Below are 22,357 nucleotides of genomic sequence, written 5' to 3' on the forward strand. Positions count from 1 at the left end.
TTCCACATTTCTTCTGCAAACTCACAATTAAGAAAGAGATGATTTTGAGTCTGATCATCCTTTCCACACAAAGGACACGATTTATCCATATTTTGAATATATTTACTTAACCTCACCCTAGTGTTCAATCTACCATGAATAAGAAGGCAAGCAAAAATTGTTACCATATGCGGGATAATTAACTTTCACAACCTCTTAAGGAGCTTTTGCCGATTCACTTCTTGGTTTTTATTGCTCTGGATCCAAGTGGCTGACTTAATTGAAAGCTTATCAGAAGAGGAGTGGTCCTAAATAAAGTAATCCTCCTTCTCACAGTATCCACATCCAAGACTTACAAGAGTTTATCCCTGTCCCAACTCTTATTATCAATAAAATCACTAACTTTAACTTTCGGATTACTGTTTTGCCCTTGACTTACCAGAATAAGATGGAATAATGGACAAGGAAAAACCCATCCATGGGTCAAAAAAATGATATCCTTACCATTACCCACCACCCACCTCATTCTCATGTGAATAATGTGTCTATTAATTAAAATGTCTTTTCAAGCCACAGTGATTTTGCTTAATCTTGCAACCTAGGAAATCACACTTTTTTAAGTATTTCTTTTTCACAGCTTGGACCCATCAATTATTGTCATCCTTTAAAACTTTCCAACCTAATAGCATGACAAACATAATTGAAATGATCCACTCTTCTAATACCTAATCCCCCTTGGTCCTCCGAATTACACAGTTCGCTCCAAGCTATAGGCGAAAATTTCCTATCTCTCCCCCATATCAACCTTCTGTAAAACAACCAAAATTCTATTTTAAAGAGTTAAATTTAAAAATTAAGATAACTCAACTCCATGAGATGATGTAAAGGAGTATTTACTATAGCAAAATGAACAGTCTCTCTTTAAATTTAGAGTGTAACAACTCACTTGCAAAATATTAAAAAAATAATAAAAAAACTCAAGTGTAGAGCAATGAGAAAAGGAAGAGGGAGAATGTTGTTTTACAAAATGAGTGGGTTTAGTTTGAATTGTTAATAATAATATATTCAAAGCTTGTTAAAATGGAGCGGCTTTTTTTATTTCTTTTTTTTTTTGTTTTTTTAGGAGAAGAAGGATAATTCATTCAACATCAACATCATAACAATTACACCAACCGCATGTAAATCAGAAAGGTCTTGCAAAAAACCTTGACCGCGTAAACCAGAGGGATAAACCTTGGCCATGGAAAAAGAGACCGTACATGCACAGTACAAATGAACTCCAACCATGACACTACGCACTAGCCATGGAGTCTCGTTTCAACCCAAAACGATGACTCACGACATTGTACACTATAACAAGGCAATCCATGTGTCACAAAATTAGCTTCTGTTCATACATAGACAACCATGCGCTTAATCAAAATCCGAATCCCATCCACAAAAACCTTGTCCGCAACCGAACAAATTCCATTATTGTTAATAAGTTGAATTGGGTAGCTAAAATAAAGCATTGTTATAAATGAAAATTTAAACTGTTATAAATGAAAATTTAAACTGAGTATTTAAAATAGTTTTTTGGCATTGTTCCCATGCTAGTTTAACAATAATTTCTCTTGGAGATGCTTTAAGACACGTTTAGGAAGGTTTTATGAAGGCGTTTGTTCTTGGGGTGCTTGGTACAATTCTGTTGAGCTCATAAAATATTTTTAATATCAGGATAAGCTCAATCAATCATTTATGTTGTGAGAAGAGGTCAATAAATATAAAGTTTATCAAGCAGTAATTTCTTTCCCAAGCAAGTGGTATTTAATCCAAGGATTTAAAAAGAGTTATATATTCATAAAGTTTAATAGAGTTCAATAAAAAAACTGAAAGAATGTCAAGGTCCTAAGTAGAATTTGAATAAAATTTGGCTTTCTTCTGTTGACTGCTATCAAAGATCGCCCGCACAGTTGTAGCGGTGCTTCAATCATTTTCGGTATGCTGTCTAGACTGCTACAACCACACACACACACACAAACACAAAAAAAAAAAAAAAAAAAAAAAAAAAAAAAAAAAAAAACAAACAAACAAACAAACAAAATTTCCTATGTTATTGTCAAATTTTCTTAAAATCATATAGTCTATAACTACTGCATAAGAGCACAAGAAGTCATACTAACTTTTCAGAGGATGATTGTTGACTGCTACCAAAGATGGCCCGCACAGTTGGAATGGTGCTTCAATCATTTTCAGTATGCTTTCAAGAATGCTACAACCACAAAAACAAAAAAAACAAAAAAACCAAAAAAAAAAAAAATCTTATGTTATTGTCAAATTTTCTTAAAATCATAGTCTACAACTACTGCATAAGAGCACAAGAGCTCAATACTAACTCTTCAGAGGGTGCTTATCTACTTTTGCATTTAACATTTATTGTACTTCAAGTGCAAAATTCGATTTCGTCATAATCTTTTAATTCCATTATTCTTTTTCGGTAACAATTTCATTATTCCACGCAAGTTACAACCCAATAACACTCTAAAATTCAGCACGTAGAATCTCACCTCAACCAAGATTAGCATAAAAACCAGGTACCCATGCCCTACGAGTTTCTGAGGACACGATTAGCACCAATGGTATTAACCATCCCCTTGTGACACCAATCCACATTAAGCTTTACTCTACTAAATAATTAAGAGCATTTTGTAAAGGAAATTGGTAGGGAGATCATTTTTTAGACCATATTTGAAAGCTACATGATGTGACGGTTCATAACTAGATTTTTGTTTAGCAAGTAGTATTTTTTTTTCCTTTTCCCAAAAGCAAGTGGTATTAATCTTAGTAACTTTAGTGTATTCAATTTAGAATTTGAAGGATTTAAATAGAGTTATAAATTCTTTAAGTTTAACAGAGTTCAATAGACTCCATGTGAACTTTAGATAAATTCATTAAAAAAATTAGGAGACATGCATGATTTACTAAAGCCTAAAATCTTTTTTAATTCCTCTAAATCTATCAAAATCGTTTAATTTTTAAAATCCTTTAAATTTAAATTTTGATTGAATATACCATGAGTTTATATACTCTTTTAAAAATCTTGATTACATACCTCTAAACTTTCATGAATTCATTTAAAATTCTTTGAATTTGTAAACTCTTTTAAAATCCTTCAAAATCATAATTGAATACACCCAAGACTCTATCTGATGGACTAATAAAAAGGGACGAGGCTTGATAGGCCAGCCCAGCCCTAATTTTTCAACCCAGTCTTAGGGTTGGGCCTTAGCCTACCCAATTATAAATGGGTAGGGCTTAGGCCTTGCATTTTAGGTTCGATTCTTAAGCTTGACCCGATGTGATTTGGTGTAATTTAAGTACACAGAAGGCTAGAAGCTTATTTTGATGTCATTTGTAGACGTTTTTTTTGTTTTTGAAGTGATGTTGGATTGATGGTTTCAAAAGTTTGGGATTCGAAATTGTTTCTCATTTTGGAAAATGAACAATCCAATATGCTATTAGACCCTTAAAATGAGTAATCAAAAGGCCGAAAGCTTATTCGGTGTCAGTTGTACGTGTTTTGGTTTTTGAGCGTTTGGCAACTGAAAACATCCAATACTCATTAGACCCATAAAAAATGAGCACTCAAAAAGCCAAAGTTTTATTTTGTGTCATGTGTACATGTTTTTAGTTTTTGGAGTGTTGTTGTAATTATGAGGTCAAAAGTTCTTTACCTTAAATTATTTCTCATTTTGGCAAATGCAAATGAACGCATCCAATACACTATTAGACCTCATTAAATTATTACTCCAAAGACCAAAAGCTTATTTGGTATCATTTGTACGTGCCTATTGTTTTTTAAGTGTTGTTGTTTTGATGGGATCAAAAGTTCGTCATTTGAAATATTTGTTTTTCAACACTTATATATAATGGCTATATTTACCAAACAAATACTTATTTGGAATGGAAAATGAGAACTAATAAAATTAAAAAGTCTTATATTTTTTTTTTAAGTAAAAAAATCTTATATTTAATTTTCAACAACTTTACTATTTTTATATTTAAATGAAAATAATTAAAGAGCTAACATTTGGGCCGAGCAGAGCGACTCGCTCATTGGCCCGAATTTTTTCGACCAGTGGGTTGAGTCAGGGCCTTACATATTCGGCATATAGTTAGCTCGGCCAGCCCAATTTTTCTTAGACATCAAAAATATAAGGCCGCTCAGCGACCATTTCATTAAAAAAAATTCATGTTGCATGCCATGACGGCTTGTTATTTGTTGGTTGAGAAAATAGAAAGAAATTGGTAGAAAAGTCAAGGTGCCTCTGTAAGGTTAGTTGACTAAAAAGAAAATTTAGATTTCTTCTGTTGATCGCCCTCACTTTGTAGTGGCAGTTGGTGATGCGGGAGGCAAACCTTGAAGAAAACAATTTGAAGACCACTATAATGCATTGGAATAATAAGGCTGTGTATTTTAATTTTTAATGACATAGGAATTTGTTAAGTCATTTTTAGAGAGTTTCTTAGGAAGTTGTAGTATATTTATGTTCCTTTATCTTGCCAGGTCTAATTTTAATGACATAGGAATTTGTTAAGTCATTTTTAGAGAGTTTCTTAGGAAGTTGTAGTATATTTATGTTCCTTTATCTTGAGTTCCTTTAAATATTGATGTATCAAAAGCCTTTGGGGCTAGACTTGAATGAATTCAAATATTATTTGCTTTGTGCATTTGAAGTGAGTTGTTTCTCCTTCTAAAATCAAGCATTTGGTTTGGTCGTGTGAGTGAATCCACGATTAGCGACGTGAGCAAGCTCCGTTGCCCCTGGTTGAGCGAATCCCAGGTTATCTATTCCACTCTCCTCGATACCCTTGGTTCTGTCCTGCATCAAGTGGCATCAGAGCGGGTTTTCGGATTTTTATCTGAAATCCTGGTGGTAGCGCTGCGCACATCATCTGTGTTCGTCCTCAAAACTAATTCAGTTCCCATGACTTTTATCTAGAGAGTCATATATCACTGGAAAGCTGTGGAAGTCTAGTTTCCAACGCAGCAAACTATGCATCAAACCGAATTTTGTGTGTGTAGATATCGGCAAAACACCACAGAGCATCAGTGCTGTCACGAAAACAAAATCAGTTCTCTTGTGGGTCAGTTTTCGATTTGGTTAAGCATTTCTCGACCTTCATGCCATATATCATTTGAAAGCCCTTCCAGTCTAGTTTCTAAATTCTCAAGCGATTCCTCAATCCATTATTTCTACAAAACAATATCTTCAATTTACTAAAGCATGTTGCCGCCTCCAGTAAATGAGGTTGGATGGATTCTAGAAACGGCTGTCGTTGATTTTTCAGGTGATGATTTTCTATATCTCAATCTTCCTCCAAATTTTGATCATTGTCCAGATGGTTCATGTGAGATTTGTTGTGCATCTAATGAGGTTGAAAAACGTTTTAACATGGAGTTTGGCATGAAAGGGGAACATACAAAAAGCAGTGATGTTGTCGATAACTTTGCTGAATGGGATTCCGCCCCGGTTTATGATCAGTATGAAGGCGATGAAGATGTAGTTGAAGAGTTTCATGAACAACTATATAATGGAGTAAAAGCTCTTAATATCCGTAGCATTCATGATCCTATTTGGGACAGTTTCGTTGCTCAAGATACAAGAGGAGAGCTCTTTGATAGAAGAACTTTTCAACAAGATTTGAATTCTCTTGGCTCATTTGAAATAGTGATTTGGAAGCACTATTCCAAGGTGATTATTTTCAAGAAGAAAAGATTACTTCGTGCATGGTCTATAGGAACTTGGAAAATTTTGGTGATAAATTGGGTATTGTGGAACATCTTGGTTGGACATCCAAAAGATCGAGGTAAAAAAAAAAAAAAAAGAGGTCAATTGAAACTTGGGGACGAGTTTTTTCAAGAAAAGGAGAATGATGCGGGAGGCAGACCTTGAAGAAAACAATTTGAAGACCACTATAAAGCATTGGAATAATAAGGCTGTGTATTTTAATGACATAGGAACTTGTTAAGTCATTTTTAGAGAGTTTCTTAGGAAGTTGTAGTATATTTATGTTCCTTTATCTTGAGTTCCTTTAAATATTGATGTATCAAAAGCCTTTGGGGCTAGACTTGAATGAATTAAAATATTATTTGCTTTGTGCATTTGAAGTGAGTTGTTTCTCCTTCTAAAATCAAGCATTTGGCTTGGTCGTGTGAGTGAATCCACGATTAGCGACGTGAGCAAGCTCCGTTGCCCCTGGTTGAGCGAATCCCAGGTTATCTATTCCACTCTCCTCGATACCCTTGGTTCTGTCCTGCATCAGTTGGAATGGTGCTTCGATCATTTTCAGTATACTTTTAAAATTCCAATAACCACAAAAACACATCACCCGTCATTGTCTGGGACACGAATGCAATATCAAATTTGAGGACAAATTTAATTTTTTGAGCTATTATTAAGAATAGTCTATTTTTTAAAAATAGGTCTAGTGACTATTATCTTTTTGTTAAGTTTGTGGTAAAATTAATTTTTTTTTATAGAATTGTATATCTTAAATCATAAGAATTAAATCCCTTCAATCATGTTGCATTCAATTTTTTTACTTATCAATCTCTTTACTTATTTAATATACGTTTATTATAGATTATTTTTGTCGATAATCTGCCTATATCACAAATAAATCGTTTTTAGCTAACCTATATTATAGATAAATTTTTCTTGTAATCTGCCTTTTCATAATTAGTTGTATTCAATTCTATCTTAACTGTGTTTCGATTGAAATTTTTTTTAACCTTCTTATGATATAGTTAGTTACAATTAGACTCAATTTTAAAAAGCAACTTGGATTTTTGGACTTGGATCTAATTGCACCTTAATTCAACAATTGCGTGGTTTTTTATATGGGTAATGTTAGGTAGACCATATTAACCAAATTTAGTAAACTAAATGATGTGGTTGTTGATGGTTGGATTATTAATTAAGTATTGATTAACTTGTTTTTTTCCTAATGGTGACACATTATTTGATTTACAAATTTGACCTAAAGTTTTTGTTTACCTAGGATTACCTTTTTTTTCTATACATGACAAGTGATTAAAGTGAATTAGAATAGTAATGGCACATCTTTGGTATTTTCTAAGGAGCCCTTTTTCTATTTTATTCACTCTTATTTGATCAAGTTTATTGTTTTTGTTTGATTTATTTAATTTGATTATCAAAAAATAGAGAAGGGTGAAAATGTTAAAAGGTATGTGAAAAATCAACTTCCTTTTATAAGAGCTGGTGTAGCATGTTGTTAAGGGAAAATGACAAATAAAAGTGTAGTGAATAGTATCAGAAAAAGGTAAAAATATGATTTTTTTTGGTTAAAAATAAACAGCACCGGGAGTGTTTTGTTAAAACAACATTAAAAAAAAAAACTAATGAAAATGACTTGAAAACTTTGAGTTTTAACGATAAGGACAAAATAAAGAGTAAAGTGAATAGTACCAGGTTTGACTTTTTAATGTAAAAATATGACTTTTCGTTAAAATGCAGACTTTTCGTTAAAACTTTCTAAAAAAAATATCATGTTGCATGCCCTGACGCCTTGATATTTGTTGGTCGAGAAAATAAAAAAGAAATTGGTAGAAAAGTCAAGGTGCCACTGTAAAGTTAGTTGACTAAAAAAAAATTTAGATTTCTTCTGTTGATCGCCCTCACTTTGTAGTGGCAGTTGGAATGGTGCTTCGATCATTTTCAGTATACTTTTAAAATTCCAACAACCACAAAAACACATAGTATGTGAATTTTGAAATCACACATCACCTGTCATTGTCTGGGACACGAATACCATATCAAATTTGGGGACAAATTTAATTTTGTGAGCAATTATTAAGAATAGTCTATTTTTGAAAAGGGAAAATTAGGGTCTGTTTGGTATCCAATTTGAAATTTTTTAACATTTCTCAAAACATTTGTTAAGAACATTTATTGAAAACAATTTTCTTTAAGACTCAAAAACTTGATTGGTTTACGATTTAAAAATTTTAAATCTTACAAATTAAACTAGACAAAGAGATCTAAAGCGAGAGTGTTGCAAGAGAGGGAGAAAGAAGAAAGAGGTGGAAAGAAAGTACGACATGATTGTAGGAAACAGAAAGAAGAGAGAGGATCGAAGGAGATAGAGAGGAAGGGGAATGAGAGAATGAACCGAGAGAATGAAAATAGCGAATTGGAGGAGAGACGAAAAATGTAAAAAACAAAGAGAAGGGGGAGAGAGAAAGAAGAAAAGAGAGAGATAGATTTGGAGTGAGAGGGGAGGAGGGAGAGAAAATAAATGAGTGAATTTAAGTTTACAAACTCTAAAAACTCACTTTTTATTTTTTTAAATAATATACTATATTTTTTTAGTTAGTCTTGAGTTCAATTTTTTAAAATAGTCCTACCAAACAAATTTTTAAGACCTAAAACTTGAAAATTATTTTTGAGTTTAAAAAGTTGGATTCAAGTAGAGTACCAAACAAGTCCTCAAAATCTTCTACAGTTTTTTTATATCATTTAGATTAAACATCCGTGTCTTTTTAAAATTTGATTAAAATGCTTTGACCAATAGTCACAGTTATTTTTTAAAATTAAAATAATTTTGAATTTATCATTTTATCTACATGATGCACTTTTCCTTATTTAGTGGAGAATAGTAGTAATTAAACTATATTTTCTCTTCTTCCAAATATGTTTTTTCGATCATTTTATCTACAAACATTTAATATTATTTCTTTTTCCAAATGGTTTTTGCTTTTTCAAGTAGTTGGTGATCAACATAAAAGCTCAGTGTAATTTTTTCAATTTTTTTGTGAAAAAAAATATATACATATATATATATAATTTTTTTTTTGCTGTTTTTTTTATAAATATAGTTGTTGACGAATTATTATTAGGTACAATACATTACGTATATATTATCTGCGGGTACGTTTGAATTTATAAAAATCATTAATTGGTTAGTTTATTTACAATTTTGGTACGTTTGATTTGATACATATAGTTAATATTAGTACATTATTTTTATTTTGGTACGTTTTATTTTGTACACATTGTGTATTGGTACGTTTATATTATTCTAAATCCTATTTTCTTTTAAAATACTAAAAGAAAAACTTATTTTGGTACGTTTGATTTTGGGGGATTTAAAAATATTTTAAACTATTTTGGAAAGAAAATATCTTAAACAGTAGATAATTATCGCTAATTTGTAGCATTATTGTGAAAATAAATTGAATCCAACCAAATTTTATTTTTTAACGAAGGAGGGTGTAATCAAAATGCTAGATTATAGGAAATTTTACAATATAATGTGCATATAGCACCAAAATTATGAAAAAAAAAAGTTTAATCAAATCATTAAAAGGCATGGATGTTTTGTCACATCCCGGCCCGGGTGGCACCACTTCCCGAGCCCGCTCCACCACCGTAGCACGATATTGTCCGCTTTGGGCCCCAACCACGCTCTCACGGTTTTGTTTCTGGGAACTCACACGAGAACTTCCTGATGGGTCACCCATCCTGGGAGTGCTCTCGTGCGCTACTCGCTTAACTTCGGAGTTCCCATGGAACCCGAAGCCAGTGAGCTCCCAAAAGGCCTCGTGCTAGGTAGGGATGAGAATATACATTTAAGGATCACTTCCCTGGGCGATGTGGGATGTCACAATCCACCCCCCTTAGGGGCCCGACATCCTCGTCGGCACATTTCCGGCCAGGGATAGGCTCTGATACCAAATTGTCACATCCCGGCCAGGGTGGCACCACTTTCCGGGCCCGCTCCACCACCGTAGCATGATATTGTCCGCTTTGGGCCCCGACCATGCCCTCAAGGTTTTGTTTCTGGGAACTCACACGAGAACTTCCCGATGGGTCACCCATCCTGGGAGTGCTCTCGTGCGCTACTCGCTTAACTTCAGAGTTCTCATGGAACCCGAAGCCAGTGAGCTCCCAAAAGGCCTCGTGCTAGGTAGGGATGAGAATATACATTTAAGGATCACTTCCCTGGGCGATGTGGGATGTCACAATCCATCGACGTGACGGCCAGCATGCCCTGATCTCAGTTGGGATGTGTCATGTTTGATATTGGGAGTCATTTGTTTGCAATGAACGAATGAACCTCCTTTTGTAGAGGTTTTCATCTAATAAAATAATGTAGCAACACTATTTACTTTACACAAACCTCTTCTAAGGAATAGGGAAATTGCTTTGCAAAAATAATAATCTATGTGATTTTTCTACATATGAATATTAAAGAACTATTCATGTGGCACATCTACATATTATATTATAATAGGGTTTCTATATTATTTATATAGAAATTTCAACGTTTGTAACTTCTTCGTTATCGCTCCAATTCTCGAATGGCTTTCACTTGCGTTCTCGTGGGATTGAGCTCTATTTGAGAACACTAAACGACTGTTTTTAAATGATTGCTTACGAAAGTTAGAACTTTGTAGCTAAGTAAATAAAACTCTAAAATCAATGAAATTTGGTTTAAAATAAAAATCACACAATTACGAAATATGAATTTAAATAATGAAATACGTAATTATATGATGAAATTCCAGAGACGGGATTTCACTTTCATAGTGGACTTTTCATTATTGAAAATTTGACACAAACTTATTTAATTTATACCAGTGCTTGTTCTCCTCATCAAGTGAAGAAAACAAATGTAAACAGTAAAAGGAAAGAAAGAAAAACAGAAAAGATAGCTAGTCCACAACATCCATGATCAATTCTGAAGGCGATATGAGGGAATGGCGAGCAGATTCTTGGCCCTTGAAACTACTAGACCAAACTCCTCAGTCATATCCAACTCATTTGGCAGCATGTTATCCGGAAGTTCCCAATCAAAACAATGCACAAGCTGTGCCAACACAAAGTGTACCACAGTAATCCCTAACTGCATTCCAACACAACGTCTTCTGCCCGAGCCAAACGGTACAAGCTGAAAGTGGTGTCCTCTAACATCAACATTGTTATCCTCAAACCTCTCTGGTACGAACTTCTCTGCATCTTCCCAAGCACTCGGGTCTCTCCCGATTGCCCACGCGTTTATGATAATGCGTGACTTCTTCGGTATGTGGTAGCCATCGACAGTGCAATCTTCGATGGCTGCATGAGGAAGCAACAATGGTACCACAGGATGTAGCCTCATGGTTTCTTTCAATACCATGTCCAAATACTCTAATTTCTCCATATCTGATTCCTCCACCATTCTTTTGAGACCTACAACATTTTCTAACTCCTTTTGGACTTTCTTCATAACCTGTGGATGCCTCAAGAGTTCCGAGAGCGCCCACTGGACTGTCGTTGATGATGTGTCCGCTGAAGCCGCAAACATGTCCTGCCAATAAATTTTTCATTGCTAGATGAAGTACATATAATAGCACGACACATGTACATAAATGATAATTTAATGTCCATATTAAATCATAAATTTATATCGTCAACTATCAATCTAGTATATTAAAAAAAAAAGTCGACCCAATGGTTCAACATCACAATCTTTGATCACATCATGCTAAATTGTCTAACAAGAAACGATTTCGTTTGAACTTGAAGTCAAGCAAGAATGAAAAGACAAATATATAAAATGATGATATGTACACTCACCGACATCATGGCTTTGATATTCAAGCGTTCGATTCGGTAGTCGGATCCTTCAGACCCCATGTGGGCCAGCAGGGCATCGATGAAGTCCTTTGTTCTTTCTTTATCCTTGTATTGAAGATGCTCGTCAATAACCTTCTCAAAAAATTCATCAAACGCCTTGTTAACAGCCTTCATTTTTTTAGTGAGCCCTTGCAGATCAAGCGGTGCAATACAAGGAATGAAATCTCCCAAGTTAGGTGCTGCTGCTAGTTTCATACCCTCCTTCATCACAGACGCGATACCCCTCCCGCCAAACTCCTCGTCCTTGTACTTCTTCCCAAATACCATCCGGCAGGTCATGTCAATCCCGAGCGACATGACCTTGTCAGTGAGATTGGCAATGCGTCGATTATTGGCGTCCTCTTGAACAGATTTTATCAAGAGAGCAACTTCTTCTCTCCTCATGGACTTGAAAGAGTTGATCTTTTGGTTGCTAAGTAATTCGAGCATGCAAATCCTTCGCATGTTCGTCCAATAGGAGCCATACTCAGCAAAGCTCAAGCTTTTTTGCCCAAAGATGAGGTGCTTTGCACCTTCATTAGGTGGTCTACTTGCGAAATTAAGGTCGTGTGTTTTGAGGAACAGCTCGGCCGCTCGTGCGGTCGAGACAACGACGGTATGCTGGAGGCCTAACCTCAAGTACATGATGTCACCGTATTTCTGGGCTAGTTGATGAAGATCCATGGTAGGGAACTTCCCTAACAAATGGAGGCTGCCAAAAATAGGAAACCCTCTCGGACCAGGAGGTAACATCTTGTTCTTGGTTTTTGATATGCATGCTTGCACGAAGCGAACAAGGGCAAGCACCCCAATTGTTAACCAAATCCAAAGTGCCATATTGATATTGCGCTCTTTGGGAGTTCTCAAATGGTTGCGCTCTTTGGGAGTTCTCAATTTGTTTCTTTGAGTATTATGAATGCTAGCTGTTGCTTGATTTTATGGAGCTATAATAGTGGAAAGGTCAACCAGCTAGTTTCAAACATATTAATTGTGGATGAGACAATCCTGTATATATTTTTAATGAATAATGTTAGGGAAATTAAAATTTTACATTAATTTTGTAAACCAAACGATGTGGTTATTGATGATTAGATTATTAATTAAGTGTCAACTAACGTGCTTATTTCTTATTAGTGACACGCAATTTGGTTTGCAAATTTGGCAAGGTTATAAATGATACTAGACGCTAGTTGGGCGATAAGCTAGAGCCTAGCTGCTAGGTGGGACTTAGGCGGGAGCCTAGACGGATTTAAGTAAATTTATTATATGTTAAATAAGTACTTATTTATACTTAAAAAACACACATAATTATATTAAGATGCATGAATTACAAAATAAAGTGACATATAAATTATAAAGTATTAGAATATATTGAAAACATGGAGAACAAATATATGATGATTGTTCATCCAAGTATTCTATAAGTCTCTTACATTTTATTGAAAAAATAAAAAGCAAAATAAATGTTATTGATTTTATGTTTAAGTTAGAGTCGCGATCTAAGCGGGTGCCTGGGCAGGTTTAGGCGGGCTATGTGGGCGCTTAGGTGGGCTAGGCGTACACTTAAGCAGGTCTAGGTGCACTTTCTTAATTTTTCAAATGTCTAGGGACTAATCAGGACAGTAGTTAGCAGCCTAGTGCCTAGACATGACATAGAGGCTCTAGGCATGGATTTTTAGAACAATGAAATTTGGTTTAAAATTTTGACCATTCTAGCATTATCCTTTTGCAATTATCATATTTTCATGCACAAATTGCATAACTTAAACTGCTAATTTACTAATCGTCAATTTAAAATCATGCTCACGAAAAATCAGTTAAATCAAATATCAATTACTCACTTATATGTAGCTAATAAATACACGGTTTATTATAAGATAGTTCTTGATATCAAGACAAAAAAATTTCACTGCATATGATTGACTAACGATCATGAATTTATATGTAATAGCTTTTGTGAAAAATTTGCATTGTTTTTGCCTGTCTGGAGCAAACTATGGGCGGAGAGAGGGAGACGAAGGATGTTTGGTGTTTGGTTGTGTGATATGAGACTTGAAAATGAACAGGTGTCTTTGATTTATTGGAGTCGGTAAATTTTAGGTACTGAACATTTACTACCCAAGTATTATATTTACTTGGAGTAAAGCTCTTTGCGACTCTCAGCAACTTTGAAGATGAATTTTTTAAAATTCCTGGAACCCAAGCTACCTGGAGAACCAAGCCAATAATAGACTAACATGTTGCCCTTTTCTTTTTCATTAAAAATTTCTTTGCTTTCGCACTTGGAGTAAAGCTCTTTGCGACTCTCAGCAACTTTGAAGATGAATTTTTTAAAATTCCTGGAACCCAAGCTACCTGGAGAACCAAGCCAATAATAGACTAACATGTTGCCCTTTTCTTTTTCATTAAAAATTTCTTTGCTTTCGCAACGGTCGGCCTCGGTATCTGTCATCTTCCCAGTACCCTACAACTTTTTGTTCAAAATTTTTATTATTTTATGTACCCTTCTAGATTTTCTTTTTTCTGGATTTTTTTTTTCACAATTTCCAACATTCATTGGATTCAAGCATAATATGTATGTTTTGGGCTTTTGAACAAATAAAGATCACCACAACCAGCATCCAAACGGCGGCCGGCAACCCAGCAATCTCCAACCAAACATTGCCCCACCTGCATCCAAACGTCCATCATTGCCACCATTGCCACCACCAAGATCATCCACTTGATAGCCTCTACCAACAACATCACACCCATCCCAAAACTCCGGCTTGAAATATAAATTTTGTGGTCTTCTTCTTCTTTAATCATGTCCAACTGAAATATAATTTTCAAAGAGATGACATATTTTTAAAATTAAAGAGTCGAAAAAGTCTCCTTAACATTTCTCAATTGTTTAATATTTGAAAGGGGTGGATAAGGTCCCCACCCCTTTTTACTTCTTGCAGTCCCTTATTAATTTCTGTCTTTTAATCTTCTTTATATTATTCGATCCGACGACCGCAAATCAAGATGTCTTAAACTAAATAAAAAATGGTGAGAATAGCACATACCTATTTGAAAGCATTATCTACAAGGAAAATATTTGCATCCATCGGTTGTGGTGACTGCCAGAATGATTTACTCTTAGTTATTTGTATGTCCCAAGTCTTAATTATTTGAAATCATAAACAAGGTAAAACTAGTGAAAAATGAACAGGAATGGGTCGTAAGTCGTATTACGTAACCAAAAAAAAAAGGGGATAAATTACACAAAATTATCTCAATTATAGGTAGAATCATAATCTTATTTCTCATATTTTAAACATTGCAATATTAGATCTCCGTTTAATATGAAAAACTTAAAATTTCTTAAAATAAACCCTCATATCGTCTCTTTCTTTCTTCTCTCCCTCGTCTACTTCGCTGTCAAGGCTCGAAAGATTGGCAAGTCTTCCATCCAAATTGCATTTGACACCTGGCTCACACTCGATGGGTCACTGGCTAATCTGATCTAGATTGGACACGGAGCGGTACACCTTGAGACTGCTGGGGAAGGGGAGGAGGTAGCTGGTCTTGAGCGGCAACAGCAAGAACCTATGCCTACCAGACCACCTCTGGGAGCCGTACAATTTATACAAGCCGATCCACCACCACAACCCAGCAAGGCAGTGAGTTTCAATCTTTGTTGTCAGGTTCGAACACAAGATTCTCGAGTTGCACAGGTATATGCTTGTGGAAATCAGCAACAAGAGACACCCAATTGGGCGGCTGCAAAACCAATGGAGAAATGAAACAGATTGGTAATGGTTGAAACGGGGGGAGGTTGGATTGGTGATGGCTGAAATGGGGAGAGCCTGCAAAATCAAGAGACACCCAAGATCTAATGTATACATGTTCCTCCAAACTGAACTTGCAGATCATTGTGAATTTGGGAATGTTGCTACAAAATCAAGGAGAAAGTCAAGGAACGTTACTACATGTTCCTGGCTATGTCTTACTGCACCCGCCTCCGCGGCTGGCGGTCAGCCGCCCCAACTCGCCGAAAAATTCAACTATTTCTAAAAATTCTCAAAAATTATAGAAAATGAAGATCTTAGAGAGTAGAGCAAACTTTATACATGCGGCCAAGTCCAAGTTGGCCTGGAAAGGTTCCAATTTGCCTCGAACCCGCCGGAAACCTTATAAATGAGTGGCCTCGAATCGTCACCTTCGGTGCTCTGCCGCCCCTACAGTTGTTTGGGCTTTATTCTAGGCCTCAAGGGAAGTCTAGTCATGGTGGTAATTGGAGGAAAACATTTCACAATTGATGGATTTCGGCTAAGGATACCCGCGGCACCCATGGTGAGTTTCCACCAAATTTCAACTAAACTTTTCCTAATTTTGGGTGAAAATGGTAGAGGATAGGATAGGTAGGTATTTCCAAGTGAGGGATGGCGGAAATTCCACCGTGGAACACCGCAATTTGACACCGAATTGTTGTCACAGGTTGGGTCAGGAAGAACTCCCGTCCACACCCCACCCCCCCACCCCCCCCCCCCCAACAAATTTTTTTTCTTTCTCTTTAACCTCCTTTTCCTCCTTGCTTTTGCCCTCTTCCCTCTGATCCCTTTTCTCCTTTGTTTCCCATCACAGCCGTACAAATGGCTTCATTACAGCCATCCCTGCTCTAGAAAAACTGGATCTGCTTTTGTCCCATCGAGTTAGACACACCAATTTTTATTTTTTCCTGCCCAACCAGCCTTCTAACATCTGGTAGAGGTGGCAGATGATCATGCAAGCTTGTCTCTTAAATCTTTTTTTCTTCTTCTTGCCGACTGGTTTCAGCTTGTTCCTTCATTTTCCCTTTGTTTTTATTTTCTTCAAGTAAAGGAAACAAAGGAATTGCTTGTTCCTTTTCCGGGCTTGCCTCTATGATTATTTCCATGATGTAACCATCATTCAGTGTGGAGTACTTTATCTCCAACTTTCTTTGTAGCATTTATGTTAAGGAACACAACCTACTAACTTCTCCTCTGGTTTCCTAAGAGATCTTCTCCATACTCCACAATACTTAGTGGCTTGCAAATCTTCATTAGTCATCTTTCCACCCGTCCTCTTAGAAGAGGTCGGGCTCTATAAGAATCCTGGGATGTGCAGTGAAGGAAAATCTTCTAGGTGATTTGTTGTGCCTGCTTATGTTGGACAGAGAGGTTGCCCAAATTGCACATTCCACCTAAACGTCTGATTGTTCCTTTGTCTTGGCATACAATATCACAAAATAGGTCCCACTAGGTATGCCAAAATTAATGTTCGGGCTAGATCTATCCCTCGCACAACTCCTCTTTGGTCTTGCATGTCGGGCAAGGTTTGTTGCTTGGTGTTTTACAATATGAGTTTGCTAGTAGTTTAAATGGTGCCTTTGTGGGGCCTTTGTTAGGCCTTGAGGCTCACAATCAAAACTAATATGGATCAGAGCATGTCACTGTCATCTTTGTATAATAGATTGTTCTTTTTTGGTTATAAACTGGGTTGATTACTTATGCTTCAAGTTACTTAGACTTCTTGATTCTATTGAATTGTTACATATTGGTTAAGTCTATATAAGGTTCTTTTTCTTGCCTTGTAAGCAAGGACTTTTACTCATAATATCGTATGTCCAAATAAAAGGAGTTCAGGGCCTTTCCAACAATTTCTTTTATTACAATTAATACTAAAGAAGCAAGGTTTATTATTTTAGCCAGATTAATCATAGATGAAACTTTGAACGAAAAGTAGTTGAAACTGATTTAAAACACAATGGAAGATACATTAAACAACATATCTACTTTATGTAAGTACAAACAAAAGAAACTCGGGGCATATTATAACCTTGTCAGGCAAGGTTCATCTTCTTGCAACCTCTTCTCTTTGTGTTTTAACATGGGTTGTAATCTTTGGAGAATGAGATGTAAATCGGGTTTATTAAAGGGATTCGATACTACAATACTAGGCAAAGGTAGCAGAGCTTCTAAAACTTGACAAAAGATGGATTTCTATGGTGGATCTATGATTAAAAAGATAGAGTCTGGACAAAATGAAGGTTTCTGAGTTCTTGCTTGTCTGAGAGCAAAGTTGGATGTCTTTTGATTGATTGGTTGAGTATCTTTGTGTCTAGTATCCCTTGCTGCTTTTATAGACTTTTTAACCCGACTGTCCAAGCCTTGTCTTTTGGAGATGGCCTCTAGAACATGGTAAGTCACCACTTATTTACCTGTCCATGCCCTTGAAAAGTTCTTTTTGGTGGAGGTGAGATGCCCTCTGAGTGTCACTTCTCACATAGGCTTGTTGCTTCTTTCATGGCAAAAATGATTTTTAATTCTACATGGGTTGTCGACTTGTCGAAGCCCAATTGTCCGTTTGCCTTTTGTGTTCTTGGGCTTCCTTTCTCACTAAACACATCATTAAATATCCATTCAAACACGATCATAAGAAAAGTTAGCATTTTGAGTTGACAAGCAAAGAAAAACGAGTTTAAAGTTTAAGTGGCAGGAGTCCTAACAAAGAAAAACGAGTTTAAAATTCAAGTGGCAGGAGTCCTAACAAAGAAAAACGAGTTTAAAAATTCAAGTGGCAGGAGTCGTAACAAAGAAAAACTAGCATTGTGATTACACATTTTGACAGTTACAATCTTTAAACAAATCCCAGTGGAAAGAATACATTCAGATCCCTCTAGAAAAGGCCATCACAATCTCTGTTCAATATTCCAACTACCCCGCAGGGGGGCGGGCTGGGGTTGGGGTGGTGGTGAGGATTGATAGGATTTAAAAGCACACCACAAAATAGCACACAAATGTCCTATTAATTTTCCTTATTAACAATAATATTTGTCAATTGTAGCATATGAAAATAAGGTCTTTTCCGCAGAAGATTGTTTTATTTAACTACTTAAAATGTCACAAAAACTGGGCTGCTGTCCCTACTGACCAGCCACCGAAAAATAATTATTAGACCAGCTTACACTTATCTAAAGTCTACAACATTTTATATGCAGATACTAGACACATAGAGCTACACTCACACAAATTTTTGGGATTTTGGAGTTAATTTGCTATTTAAATTAAATCGAACAAAAACAGGACAAAAACAGATTTTTAAGTAGTTCACAAATTAAGAAAAACGAGTTAGGGGAATTGCTATCCACCACCAAATAATCATGCAAACATGTTATGTTTCATTCAAATTCCTTTCAGTTTTAGATGAAGATGCTCAAGTTGGCTTAATGTTAGAACTCAACCTATTACTCTTTCTTATGTAGTATGTTAAGAGAATGACGTTTTCAACTTAACTTAGTCCCTAACATGCAATCTAGAATGGTGTGTCCATAGATTTAACAAGTAGAAATCATTAAGAACGAAAAGAGTTTGAGTCATCACAAGGCATCGTAAGTACTGGTGTTGTCTTACTTATCCTAGAAATTGGTTCACATGTTAATCACAATTAATAAGTACTACTCTAGAACATATGTAGGTCCTCATTTGACAAGGGCATGCACACATATATTCATAGTATTAGAATCCTAGATATGCTTACTAAGAATGCATCCGTAGAAAACACATAAAGAATTCATCAATGAGACAAGTAGTGAACCAATTTTCATCCATTCATAAAAGTAATTCAAACAAATTGTCATAACAAACCTGCAATCATATTCGGGGCTTCAAAACAGCCCCTAACTACTAAAAATTAGTTACACATAATTCTCAAATTAAACCAAAAGAAAGACATGAGTTTGAGAAGATAAAACCGAAAGAAGAGAATGCCAAGATTTCCTCCTTCCTTTCCTTCCTTCCCCAACGCAGCAGCCTTGCCTTTTTTCCTTGCTTTCCCTCTTTTTTTTTTTCTATCTTTTTTTCAGACTTTTTCTCCCCCTTTGCTGCTGCAAATTGTAGGTCTTTTCTTCTTTTCTGCTGCCACAGTTTTTTCTCCATAACTCACCCCACTAACAGCCATTTAGTCATGACAATAAGTGAAAGGAGATGCTAAAACAATTGTAACTCCTTGGGTAGCCTTTATGCCAATTACTCCCTCTTAATCCTCATCTTTAATTCCATTTCCTCTGATATTTGAATAGGTGTCAGCTGGTTTGTTCTTGATTGCATCAGTTTTGGCGACTAGATTTATTGGATTTATTGCTTTCAATGCTTTCTTGTCAGTTACAAACTGCTCAGTCTCTTGGGAACCTTTTAGTGTTAAAACAACCATAACTTCTTCTAGAAAAATGATATTAATAATCCGCGAAATGCTCCAGAAAATAGACATCTGTAGCTTTCCAAGCATATAAGGTTAATTCTCTAATTCATTTTGAGCTGTCTGCAACTTGCTTCCAAAGTCAGCTGACCTGCACAGGCAGTTTTGATGAATTTGTTACTTAAAATTCCACTTGTGTTATTTTTCTTTTCTTTACTTGACAAATCCTACAAAACACAAAAATAAAGTAAACAACTCAAAAACATAAGGAACTAACTAAAAAAAGACAAGTAAATTTGATATAAAATATATATATATATATAAATATAAGCTTATCAAGGATCCCGAACAAGAGAAGGGGGATCCGAAGTGAGTGCTTTTCTTAGCATTACTTGGTCCCCATAATATTTCTTTCCCATTCAAAGCGCAAATAATCTATATGTTGATGAGACAAGCAATTTGGATGGTCCCTTGCCTACCACATTTCAAACAATATCTAATTGCCTACCACATTTCAAACAATATCTAAAAGAGGTTGACAGGCATGGAATTCTTCCATCTTTTGTGAACAAGTTACAGCGTAATATCCATCCACGGTTGGTAAAATGTGTCGAATTAGAGACTGGTCATAGGCTTATTTCTTATAACATTAATATTGTCCTGACTTGGTAATACCATCAGCACAATCTGTCAGGTGTGGAGTTTTATCACAAAATAATTCGCTATTAGTTGAAGTATGGTTAGGATATTTTAACTCTTCTTTTCTTAGAGATATAGTTGATGTGGGATATTTCTAGACGCTCCCTTACGTGGGACCTAATTAGTGAGTTACAAGTGGAAGATCCACACATCAACAACTACGTGGAAACAAGAGAACTCACCATACACGCAGGGCCAAGCGACCCACCATCATCGTATGGGGTCAAGGAGATCCACTTCTCAGATACACTGTCGATGTAAGATATTTTAACAAAATATCCTGTCAAAGTTGTATAGACAGAATAAATTACATAGCATTCAATTAGGCTAACAAAACAACAAATATGAGAAAGAAAAAGGAACTGTTTTCCCAACATGGGAGCCTTGTCCTGGTAAACAAAATGATAACTTACACCCACATCCTTTAAAAGTCAAAAGACTAGCAGAGCCATCAATCTTGACTTCCCAAAACAAAACGATAACTTACACCCGTATGCTTTAATGGTCTAAAGACTAGTAGAGCCATCAATGTTGATCAGTTTCCTAATTCCAGTGATCGCAATAAAACATTACAAAATATTTATAGGAAAGGAAAGAAACAGGTTGGAGAGGTCTTAGATACTATTATCTTTAAGGACAAATTAAACAACATTAATTTTAGTCTATTGTAAGGTTTAGTCCGCTTTTTGACTTTCTTAACGTAGATAAAATTGTATATCATTCATTATTCACCGATTCTATTACTTTGAGAATACAAAAGTTGCACTGTTTGAGTTGCATTTTGTGGGAAAGTTCAAAAGTTTTGATATAATCAAAATCAATCAGAATTCTATGGTACTTATTGAAGACATCAAAGATCAACCAACATCATTAATGTTTAGCTTTAATTTTTATACTCCATAAAATCCATTCATTCAATCATTTTATACATTAAATATTTAATGACGAAATTAATTTTTACTAAATTATAACACGTCAATTGAATGAATATATTTTTCGTATTGACGAAAATAGATATAACTGTTAACCGATGGGAAATCCGTTACCTGAACTTACAAGAGTTTATCCCTGTCCCAACTCTTATTATCAATAAAATCACTAACTTTAATTTTCGGATTACTGTTTTGCCCTTGACTTACTGGAATAAGATGGAATAATGGACAAAGAAAAACCCATCCATGAGTCAAAAAAATGATATCCTTACCATTACCCACCGCCCACCTCATTCTCATGTGAATAATGTGTCTATTAATTAAAATGTCTTTTCAAGCCACAATGATTTTGCTTAATCTTGCAATCTAGGAAATCACACTTTTTTAAGTATTTCTTTTTCACAACTTGGACCCATCAATTATTCTCATCCTTTAAAACTTTCCAACCTAATAGCATGACAAACAAAATTGAAATGATCCACTCTTCTAATACCTAATCCCCTTTGGTCCACTGAATTACACAATTCGTTCCAAGCTATAGGCGAAGATTTCCTATCTCTCCCCCATATCAACCTTATGTAAAACAACCAAAATTCTATTTTAAAGAGTTAAATTTAAAAATTAAGAGAACTCAACTCCATGAGATGACGTAAAGGAGTATTTACTATAGCAAAATGAACATTGTCTCTTTAAATTTAGAGTGTAACAACTCACTTGCAAAATATTAAAAAAGTAATAATAAAACTCAAGTGTAGAGCAATGAGAAAAGGAAGAGAGAGAATGTTGTTTTACAAAATAAGTGGGTTTAGTTTGAATTGTTAATAATAATATATTCAAAGCTTGTTAAAATAGAGTGTTTTTTTTTTAATTTATTTTTTATTTTTTTAGGAGAAGAAGGAT

At 35.3% G+C, this 22,357-nt stretch overlaps 1 protein-coding gene and 1 long non-coding RNA gene across 2 annotated transcripts; both read right to left on the reverse strand.

The window, feature by feature from the left end:
- Window positions 1-10,560: 10,560 nt before the first annotated feature.
- On the reverse strand, window positions 10,561-12,578 carry LOC103961832 (cytochrome P450 71AU50). Its single transcript, XM_009374446.2, has 2 exons — window positions 11,604-12,578; window positions 10,561-11,334 (listed from the first exon to the last, which is right to left on the reverse strand). Exons 1-2 carry the CDS (start codon window positions 12,477-12,479, stop codon window positions 10,720-10,722), a joined length of 1,491 nt encoding a protein of 496 aa, XP_009372721.1. The 5' UTR covers window positions 12,480-12,578; the 3' UTR covers window positions 10,561-10,719.
- Window positions 12,579-20,222: 7,644 nt separating this feature from the next.
- LOC125468429 lies at window positions 20,223-21,066 on the reverse strand. Its single transcript, XR_007250803.1, has 2 exons — window positions 20,939-21,066; window positions 20,223-20,805 (listed from the first exon to the last, which is right to left on the reverse strand). It is a non-coding gene; the product is annotated as an uncharacterized LOC125468429 (long non-coding RNA).
- Between the last annotated feature and the right edge of the window lie 1,291 nt (window positions 21,067-22,357).

This window comes from the organism of the source record quoted next, unplaced genomic scaffold (assembly GCF_019419815.1).
Source record: "Pyrus x bretschneideri cultivar Hongxiangsu unplaced genomic scaffold, Pyrus_bretschneideri_v1 Contig38, whole genome shotgun sequence".
Lineage (NCBI taxonomy): Eukaryota > Viridiplantae > Streptophyta > Magnoliopsida > Rosales > Rosaceae > Pyrus > Pyrus x bretschneideri.

Coding starts and splice junctions, on each gene's coding strand:
- LOC103961832 (XM_009374446.2), bottom strand. CDS start 12,479: ATGGCACTTTGGATTTGGTTAACAATTGGGGTGCTTGCCCTTGTTCGC. Junction 11,335..11,603: donor ATATCAAAGCCATGATGTCG/GTGAGTGTACAT, acceptor ATTTATTGGCAG/GACATGTTTGCGGCTTCAGC.